The sequence below is a fragment of the Neofelis nebulosa genome, chromosome 7, assembly GCF_028018385.1.
Source record: "Neofelis nebulosa isolate mNeoNeb1 chromosome 7, mNeoNeb1.pri, whole genome shotgun sequence".
Classification (NCBI taxonomy): domain Eukaryota; kingdom Metazoa; phylum Chordata; class Mammalia; order Carnivora; family Felidae; genus Neofelis; species Neofelis nebulosa.
This window is the reverse complement of record NC_080788.1, coordinates 132,996,779-133,007,097: the sequence shown is the minus strand read 5'-3', so window position 1 is coordinate 133,007,097 and position 10,319 is coordinate 132,996,779. Positions and strand designations below refer to the sequence as shown.

Here is a 10,319-nt window from a genome sequence, read left to right as displayed (position 1 = left end):
TTCTTAAAAAAAAAGTCAATGCCATTTAAAAAAAAAAAAATGAAGGGACTTTTCTGGAATAAAAGACACTAGAAATAACAAACAAATGCAATCTTTGACAGCATCCTGGTTTTTACCAAACACCTATAACTGTTCTGTGTGTTCAGAAATGTTAAGAATAAAAAGTTGAGGGGAAAACCAAAAAATTTCAGCGCCATCTCAGAAAAATTATGTGGGATTATGTTTTGGCGGTAACCCAGAGAGAGGGAATCACCTTAAAACGTGTTTTAAAGAAAGCAGGATTATAGGTGTGTGCATTTTTGGTAAAATGTTGGGCATGGTGCCTTATGGGAACTCAATATTTTCTTAAGGACCAAAATTTAAAATACAGAAACTTACAAGGGAAGAGGAAAGCAGTTCCTAGTTATGAAACATGCTCGTCAGCGTGATGCTTTAAGTACAACTTGTTTGGAGTTCATAATATGCTGTCTTCATTAATCCGCAATCAGAGGTTTGAGTCACCAAAATAAATCTTCAGGGTTTAGCACACAGAGTTTGCTATTGAGCAGTATGACATATGATACCCTCTGCCCTTTAGCTACTGATGTGACTCCAGCTTTTCCAAGCCAAAAGCAGAATCTGAGATTACAGCAACATATATTTAAGGGTGTGTTTTTGCAGATGCTGGTTGGGACATGAAGCCAAATGTAGGCGTGATTAAATGCTTAGAACAAAGTGGAAACTTCACTGGGGGAAACATTTTTGGGAGGAGAGATTCAAGTTAACTTGAACGCATAACCTTGTTAGTTCTACCACAGAGTGGGTATCCACAGGGTGTGTGTGTGTGTGTGTGTGTGTGTGTGTGTGTGTGTGTGTGTGTGTGTTGGGGTGGGGGTATCCTCACAAAAGGACACGGAAACTTCTCTGCAGTTCTTTGGAGAAGGAGACCTGGAGATGTCTTGCAGGGGGGGTGGGGAAGATCTTGGAAAGTGGGGATTTCTTCTGGACTTCAGGGAGAAATGATGAAACCAAAGGGGAACAATTCAAAGCAGATTAGTGAATTCATTCTGGTATTCGTGAGTTCAAAGTGGAGTCTAATCAGATCTGTCCTCCCGCGTCTGTTTGCCAAGCCGGCACCAGGCAGGATTCCCCAAGCTGCTTCATCACTCCCTGCGATTCTCTGTCCAGGACGTTCTCCGGCCTCACCCCGGAATCCGTGTTCAACTCTTCTCCGGCTGAGCTGTTCTTTGCCATCGCCCGCCCCCCCCACCCCGAGAGACCGACTCCCCAACGCGGCAGGCAGCACCCCTCGGCTCTCACACCCATCCCGGACTGCGGCGTGAGGAGGGGGTAGCAAAGCCACCAACTCTCGGAAAACTTCCTCGCGGGAGGTGACTGGGGTTTTCCGGCTTCCCCCAGCCCTCCCGCGCCCGGCCACCAGGCAATCGTTAAAGTGGTGCGACAACTATTTGCAGGTTCTGAGCTGCAGAGGCCGGGGCGACCCGCTGCGACGCTTCCCCGGCGGGGATCTGCGCCCTCTGCCACCGAATGCGCCCAGGACGCGGCCGCCGCCGGCCCGGGGCTGCTGGCGGGGCCCGGCCAGTGCGGGCAGACTTTGCGCCACGATGCTTTGTTTTCCTGCCGCAGGAACCCGAGGCGGTATCTCTCCACCAGACTTAACCCGCCCGCAGCAATAGCCATGGAAGTTGCGGCGGCAGAGAGGGAGAGGGAACCGCTCCGCGCGGCATCTGTTTTGGATGTTTTTTCTCTAGACAGTTCGCTTCTTTCCTCCTTGGGGTAAGTGGAATCTAGTGCGTAATAACCAAGGGGAAGAATCGGCCGAGGTGGAAGGGGGTTGCAGAAACACAAAGGGTTAATGTGCTAAGTTGTTTTTCTTGCGGGGGGGGGGGCTCTTCCTTTACACCCTCCATCCCCTACAGCCGTTTCCACATACGCACTTTAGGAGCGGGGCTTGGTGTCAGGCGCATTTGGGGAGGTTGTGCCGGCATTACTCACTTACTTATTTACTTAATTTTTGGTGGACCCCTCCCCCATTTGTGTTGTCCACATACTGAGAAGGGAGAGTGAAAGTGGAGGAAAGAGAAAGCCCCAGAGGTTGGGGGTGGGGTGGGGGGGGGTCGGTGAATTAGCAGAGAGATCCTAAGGGCCTGTGACTAGGGCAAGTCTTCAGCCCACATCAGGCACTTCAGACCCCTGATCCTACTCCTTCTCCCCAGCAGGTCCATCTGAAACCTGCCTAAGCCTCCAAATAATGGTCCTGATGATGCCTTTCTGGGGCAAGGTTCTCCCAGGGCCCCATGAAACTTCTGAGGGAAATCTCCAGTCTGTCTCATCCATAAGACCTGCTCAATATGTGTTTGTTGATTGACTGAATGATGCACCCTAGGGCTACATTTTGCGCCAGGGGAATTTGCTTTGGATATTAAACTAATTCCCTGATGTAGATCTCAGGGCAGCAGGGTAGCCCAATTCATTTTGCAAAGGAGGAAGGGCTGGGGTCCTAGATAATAGAGTATTTAGATCTTCATGACCCAAAGATCCTATCTGATGTCCTCAGGGTCAGATTTATGGGTGCAGGGACCAGATGAGCTCCCTTGGGTTAGAATCTCTGTGTTGTGACCTTGGGTGTGTTCCTTTACCTCTCTGGGCCTTGATCTTCTCGTCTGTAAAATGAGGCTGATTAGAGCTTCTTCAACATGACACAGGGAAGATAAATACAGAGAAGTATGAGGCTGTGAGGGGCCATTTGATACATGTCAGTCTTTCTTCCCTATTCTCAGAGGCTTTGGGAGAGAGGGTATCTTTCTCTGGGGGCACCTCTCTCTGACTCAGATGCAGGGAAAAACATTGCATTGCAGTGACTGGGCTCGAGCCCTCCTGCCTGTGAGCAGTTAAGGAGAGAGCAGAGTGAACCTCTGAAGGCTGTTGCAGGAGCTTAGAAGCAGCTCACTTCGGGTTTTGGGACAGAATTTTTCTGGGGTCATGGCTGGAGAAGCCGAAATTCCTTGTTTGTCTGATTTCCGTGTCTCATCCATCCTCCTGCACTTCTCGTAGAGGGAAACAAAGTGTGGAAATGGACTCCCAGAGAAGGTGGCTGTTAAGTGCCTTGGGAACCTGTGTCTTCCCAAAGGGCTGAGGGGTCAGAGTATCGCCATCAGACCGGGACCAGGTTTGCCTGGATGGGGTCTGCATTGAACTCAGGAGTCCAGTCCCAGCAGCCTGCAGGGTCAGTGACAAAGCACTTACCAGCCCTTCCCACAGATGACAGTGGACCTCTGTGGATCTTGCCCTGGGACTCAGAAACCTGGATGTGACTGCGGGGGATGGGAAGGGCGCTGCTGAAACAGGGCTCCCAGAGGCCTCAAGGTGCCCTAGAGTGGCAACTGCCAACGTAGGGGTTCAGGACCATAGCAGGCAGTCTTGGGAATGAGCCTGGTAGTCACTTTCTTGTTCATAACTAAGGGCAACGACAAATCTAACCGGACCTCGTGGGCACTAGACAGTAAGACCCACGGAAGCAAGGTCCATATCTGTGCCGGGCTCTGCCACACTGCCAGCACCTGGCACAGTGACGGCACGTGGAAGGGGCTTAAGATACAGGTCGAGTGGACAGTGAATGGACAGGAATTTAAACTACTTTCTGTCCAACACTACTTCATGCAGCTCATGCCTTCATTTAGCGAGTGTTTCTTGAACATCTACTATGTGCAAGTCTCTGTTGCTAGGAGCCGAAATAATTTGTAAGCATCATTCATACTGGTACTTCGAGTGGCCCGTTCGAGAGCATTTCAGCACCACCTGGCTCTTCTGGAGATCGAGGCGTCACGGAAAGCCCCTGTGCGGCTTCAGTGAGAGCTGGGGTAGGGGAGAGGCGCCAGGTTCAGCCTCTTTCCGGGAACATGTGTGGGGTTCCTTTGCACTTGCCCGGGCTGGGCCCCCCCGGGCTCCCGGGGCCGCTAGGTCTTGGCAACTCCAGTTTCCTCTGGGGTCGTGGCGTCTCTCTCCAGCCGCCTCCCCTGCCTCCGAGCAGCGGCCCCAGCCGGGCTGCAGGTAGCTGGGGAAGGGACCGGGCTGCGCCTGGGGAGCGAGCTTCTCCGGGTGGGGAGAGCGCGGCCAACGCGGAGCGGTCCCAGAACAAAAGGCTCATGGCTGGCACCGGCCTCTTTCGAGTGCGCTGGGGACGCGGGTTCGGGGCGCAGGCGGGAGAACCGGGCGCGGGGTGGGGGACTGGAGTGAAAAAATGAAGTGAGGGGAAAAAAAAAAAAAAAGGGTGTGTGTGTGCGCGCCCAGGGTGGCAAGAGGTCACCCCCGAGGCCGAGGTCTGCGGCGGGGCGGCCGAGGCCCTCCCTCCGCCTCCTGCTGCGCCTTCCAGGCAGCCAAGCGTGTCTCCGGCTGCAACTCCACCGAGCGCGCCGCGGCTGCCTCCACGCCTGCCCGCCCGCCGGCCGGCCGAGCCAGTAAGTAGCGGCGCGCCCCGCGCCCGCGCCCGCTCCCCGCCCCGCCGCGGCTTCCGGCCGCCGCGCCGCGCCCGCCGCCGCCGCCCCGCGGGCAAGTCCGCCGCCGGCCGCCGCTCCCGCCCGGGCGCCGGGAGCCCCGCGCGCCGCCGTGGCCCCGCGCCTCCACCCGCCGCGCGCTCTCCCGCCGTGGCGCGGCGTCCGCGGCGCGCTTCGGGGAGGGTCGCCCTCGCCGCGCGCTCCCCGGGTGCCGCGCCACCCCTCCGTCCAATGGCTTTCGGGGGGTGGGGAGTGGGGGGCGTCTCCCGGGGCGGGGGGAGGCTAGGAGCCGCGGCCGGGGTGGGGCGTGTGCGCGGTGCGCGGCCGAGCGAGGCTGACGTGCCCGCCGGAGCGCGCGCCCGGGCGAGTGAGTGTGTGCGGGAGTGTGTGCGCACACGCCTTCGGGGGCTGGAGTGACACTGCAGTGGGTTTCTCCCTCGCGCCGGCCCTCCGGCTGCTCAGCCCCCCCACCTGCCGCCCCCGCGTTTGGGAAGCAGCTTGGCTCTTTTATCTCCCCGAGCCTCCCTCTCCATCCACCCCTCGCCAGTCTTACTTTTCCTTTCACCCAGGGGGCTGCAGCTGGCCACTCTTCCGCCGGTGCCAACACCTAAGCCGTTTCCAGTCTCTCCTTAGCCAGTCTTTTCCACTTATCTTTCTCCGGGGTTCCTCCACGAGCCAGTCCAAGGCTCCCCCATCCTTGGAGATTGTTTTGTTGGACTGCCGTACCGAGGCGTGTAAAGCTTGAGGACTTTATTATTATTTCGATTCTTTTCATCTCCTCCCCTTCTGGGCAACGGAGCCATGAAATTTCCAATCGAGACTCCAAGAAAACAGGTGAACTGGGATCCGAAAGGTTGGTATTTCCTACTTGGGCGGCCCTCGTCCTGCCTCCACCTCCTGCGCGCGCGCGCTTCCGTGAGTGGAAGCACTCTTGCTCCCGGCAGCGTGTGTCCTGAGGCTGGAAAATGCGCCTGGGAACCGCAGCGCGGGTGGGAGGAGGGCGGAGGCAGCGTGGGCTCCAAACCCAGATAGTGCCTGTCATTACCACATAATCATTGTCCCTCCTGGATTGTCTCAAAACCTATTTAAAGATACACCAAGCCGGCTCTTTGGCTTGAATTCACACCAAGTGTCGGTATTTGCTTTTGACTGTGTGTGTGTGTGTGTGTGTGTGTGTGTGTGTGTGTCCTTTGTTTCTGGTGATCTTTGTCTCTCTGGCAGATGGGTGGGGTGCCTCCCCCTGGATCTGGAGCTGCGCAGCCTGCTCAGGGTGTCCTCGGTGGGAAAGGTTTCCTGGCAGCAAGTGAGGCTCGGATCTGCAGCACCGGTCCCTGGAGGTGGCCCTTCTCCTAAGGCACGGGGCATAATGGAGCCCCCAGGGCCTTCCGAGTCTTCTCTCAATCTTATTACCAAACCAGACAGCTAGTTTGGCTCAGACAGGACTAGAAGTGGGAGGGGGAAAGGGTTTGCGAGAAGGGTGGGGCTGGCAAGGGCTGGGGAGGGGGCGCGCAGCGTGTCCGCCTGAGCAGCAGTGTGGTCTACAAGCTCTAATGAATGTTGGACAGCGTTCCCTTGGCGCAAAAGAGAGCGACCAAGACAGATTTGTGTGTGCCTAGCGTCGACCACCGTGTCTGGAATTAGCATACAGATGTTAAGGCCCCTCTTGAATGACTGCCAGGCGAGCAGAACAAGTTGCAACCGAGTGTCCGGTTTTCGCAGGAATGCGTTTTATCATTTCTCCCAGCCTCCTCTGAAGCTGGTTTGGGCTAGGCAACAACTCTGTGTGTGTTGGGTTGAAATTTGTTTATCTGATGTGTGTATGTGTGTTTAATATTTTTTTGGTTTGTTTGTTTGTTTGTTTGTTTGTTTTGCGAGGGCATTTATTCTTTTCTCCAGACCAGAAAAGCGGAAACCCACTTATTTGTTGAGTAAATGTATTATAAGCTGACTGGCTATTCGCGAGTGAAGATGTGTTGCCTGTTTTCAACACTGAAGCTGTTACACCTATACAACCCAAACCCAACCTAGTTTTTGTCTGTTGATCTCTGGAGAGTGTGCCTTGTTTTTTTTTTTTTTTTTTTTTTTTTTTTTTAATTTTATTTTGGTCCCTGCAAAACATATTTATTGAATGCCCACTACTTACCAAATGCTGTCCCTGGAGATATAGTCAGAATAGTATAGAACAAGTCTTCTTGGACTTTATAGTGAGGAACATAGACCTAAATCAGTCAATGCACAGAAGAGTGCCTAATTATATGTTTATGTACATTCCATGAAGGAGTGCATCAGGGTTTTAAGAAAGTGTAGAAGAGATTGACAAGGATCAGGGAAGGTGAGCAGTCAGGGAAGGTAGTCAGACCCTTGTACTGAGACCTGGAAGATATGTAGGGCTTAATTGGCTACCGAGGAGGTGAACTGACACAGAAGAGGAAACAGCAAGTGCAAAGGCCCTGCGGCAGAAGGAACATATGTATCTGAGGAAGTGAAAGGCAGTTTCCATGGCTAGAGTGGAGAGCAAGAGAGCATGTGTTTTGAGGCGTGGCTGGTGGATCCATAGTGTCAGACCCCAACAGCCTCATGTTGTTGTAGGTAGGGTAGGATTGTGGGGTGGGGATAGGAGTGTTGTCTTTATCTTAAGCCCCTGAAAGGTTTCAAGCTGAGAACAGGTATGGTCTGAACTCCGTTTCCAAACAAGCGCTGTGTGGCTCGGGTGAATGTTAGGGACCTGACACCATGGTGACAGGGACCAGGGTAGTGGCTGTGGTAATGGAAAAGTGGATGGGGTAGGGAGCTCTGGAAGGCAGAAAGAAAATCAACAGGTTTTGTGTGAATGCAGCGTGGAGGTGGAGTCATTGGAAGAACCGGGAAGACACCGAGGGCAGGACCAGTCTTGCAGGAAAGCTCGAGCGTTCAGTCTGAAACTTGTTGACTGGGAGATGTCCCTGAGGTGTGTCAGGTGGGCAGCTGTCTAAACAATCATACTGGCATCTTCAGGGAACTCTGGTCGGGATGGAGGGCTGTGAAGTTTGCCTCGGTTTTGAGAATACGTTTCTGGATAACCGTCATTCTCTCTATATATATATCAAAGTGATAAACACAGATGAATCCAACATGTTACAGCCTGACAACAATGGAGAAGTGCACAAGTAGCATCTACAGTCACAACGGATGGTGCTAAAAATGAAAAGACTCCAATAAAAAGACCAACATTTAATGAGACATCATTGCATGCAGGTGTTTCATGCACATTATTTCATGCAATTATTCTCATAATACTTCTGCGGTGGTATTGGCCCCACTTGATGGCCATCAGGGTGCCACTGAACTACCTTCCAGTAAGATGCTCTGACTTCATGCACAATCGTTCTTGCAGGTGGGCGTGGCAGTAGTCTTTTCTAGCCAGGAGGTGGAGGCAGGAAGAGAGTAAGGGAGTGAGGGTGGTATATCTCACACCTGTATGGAACCATGTGCTCTGCACACATTAAAAAATAGTTTATTATTAACTAATTCATTACAATTTAACTAGAAGAATGTTATTTGCTCTTATTTAAACTTAAGAAGATACTGGCCTAATTTTGCAGGTGGGGGAACTAAAGAACAGAGAGGTTGAGTAACTTACCCAAGATCACACAGCTAGTGTGTGGTGCTGTTGGACTAGAACAGGGGTCCTTTTTTTTTTTTTTTTTTTTTTTTTAATTTTTTAATGTTTATTTTTGGGAGAGAGAGAGAGACAGAGCACGAGGAGGGTGGGGCAGAGAGAGAGGGAGACACAGAATCCGAAGCAGCCTCCAGGCTCTGAGCTGTCAGCACAGACCCTGACACGAGGCTGGAACTCACAGACCGTGAGATCATGACCTGAGCTGAAGTCGGACGCTTAACTGACGGAGCCCCCCAGGCGCCCCAAGAACAGGGGTCCTTATACATTCTTTGAGTCTATGTCTTAAGTTGTTCGGACCTCTGGCTCTTGTCTGGTGAGGCTCCCAGAGCTCAGGGGCTGGAGAAGCTCATTGTAAGGAGAAAGAGAAGAAGAAGGAAGAGGAGGGGGAGGGAGAGGAAGAAGAATGCCTTTCCTACTCAGTCCTTTTCCATTAGCCCATCTAGCCAAATAGAATCTCCGCCTCTACCTCTGGTGGGCCAGTCACTGGCCACTGGACAGACTTTGGGTCTGTTCTTTGGAAGTTGGGGCTTACACAGACCAAGTGTGTTTAGCAGGGCAGAGATGCAGGGGGAACCTAGCATTATAACAGAAAAGGAGAGGGACACTTCCACAGACTGTAGGTTTTGAGTATTAACAGATTCGAACCTTCAGGTGGAGGTGCTCACAGATTGTGGAAGGAGGTTGTAATTATGATGTTTTACTTACAGCCCCATTACCTGACAATTTAATAGCACAGAATGAAGGCGGATTGAGAGCAGATTGGTTTTGATTGCCCTTGCGTGAATTAAGCAAAGCACTGTCAAGAGGTTTAGGTGCAAAACGAAGACCTAAATGTAAAATGATTATTCTCCGGTGAAATGTGGCCTTCCTCCATATTTGTAAAGCTAAGCCTATAACAAATAGTTACTGCTTGTGTAGGACCTCAGAAAAAGTTGACTGGCACCAAGTCTGGCTTTTGTAGAGCTTATGTACGTTTTATTTATTTATTTTTTATTAATTTTTTTTAACGTTTATTTTTGACAGAGAGAGAGACAGAGCACGAGTGGGGGAAGGGCAGAGAGAGAGAGGGAGACACAGAATCCGAAGCAGGCTCCAGGGTCCGAGCCGTCAGCACAGAGCCCGATTCGGGGCTCCGACTCTCGCACCGCGAGGTCATGACCTGAGCCGAAGTCAGATGCTCAACCGACTGAGCCACCCAGGTGCCCCAAACTTATGTGCATTTTAAATCACTGGGATCACCTGTTGGTTTTTTGCTGAAAACTGGGATTGGCTTGCTGCTTTTATGTATATTTTTTAATGTTTGTTTATTTTGAGAGAGAGAGAGAGAGAGAGAGCAAGCGGGGGAGTAGCAGAGAGAGAATCCCAGGCAAGCTCCATGCTCAGCATAGAGCCTCCTCTGGATCTCACGACCACGAGAGCATGACCTGAGCCGAAATCAAGAGTCGGACGCTTAACGGACTGAGCCACCCAGGTGCCCCGCTTTTATGTATCTTAAGGGGTTTTAAAAAGCATTAAGATCAGCACACAATATTCCCACACCTCAAGGCAAGCAGGTCAATATGGTGTAAAAAACCCTGGATTTGGAGGCAAAAGAATTAGGTTCTAGAATAAGCTGTAGCAATAATTAGCTGTGTGACTTTGGGCTGCTCATTTCACTTCTTCTCATTGCCCCTCCCATGTGCAAAGGGACCATTGACCTGGCCTCTTTGACCCTATCTCTTCAACCCTCTCCTACGATCTGACCTTGGGGCCATTGGCTTCCTTTTGTTCCTCAAATAGATCAAACTTGGTCCTGTCTCAGGGACTTGCACTTTCCACTGCTTAGAACGCATTTTCGTGTGGCTGGCTCCTTTCCACCTTTGAATGTCAGCTCAAAGATCACCTTCTTAGCAAGGGCTTCCTTGTCCCATCCGAAGACCTCCCCTCTCATTCCCCAGCCTTGTCACTCTCTACTATGTCGCCCGTTCAGTTGTCTTCCCGGCACTGGTCATTGTCCGAAAGCCTCTTACTCATGTGTCTCATTTGATGCCAGCCTCCCTCACTAGTGTATGAACTTCATGAACAGGCAGGAACTTGCCCTGTCTTGTTACTCTCATATCCCCAGTGCCCCAGGAAGAGCCTGGCACCTAGTAGACACTCGGTGACTTTTGCTGAATGAGTGGATGGTT

The 10,319-nt window shown here is 52.0% G+C and overlaps 1 protein-coding gene across 2 annotated transcripts in view; it reads left to right on the top strand.

Moving 5' to 3' along the window:
* The first annotated feature begins 1,303 nt into the window (after positions 1-1,303).
* Positions 1,304-10,319, top strand: part of KCNK10 (potassium two pore domain channel subfamily K member 10) — a 133,368-nt gene continuing 124,352 nt past the window's right edge. The window contains exon 1 of one of the 2 annotated variants that reach the window (XM_058739938.1): positions 1,304-1,776. Coding sequence is in view for 1 of the 2 variants with exons in the window: in XM_058739936.1 (XP_058595919.1) it covers positions 5,295-5,346 (52 nt within the window). In the remaining variant the exon portion in view is untranslated. Of the gene's footprint in view, positions 1,777-4,825; positions 5,347-10,319 lie in introns of those variants that run through there. The other variant, XM_058739936.1, reaches the window with a different exon arrangement.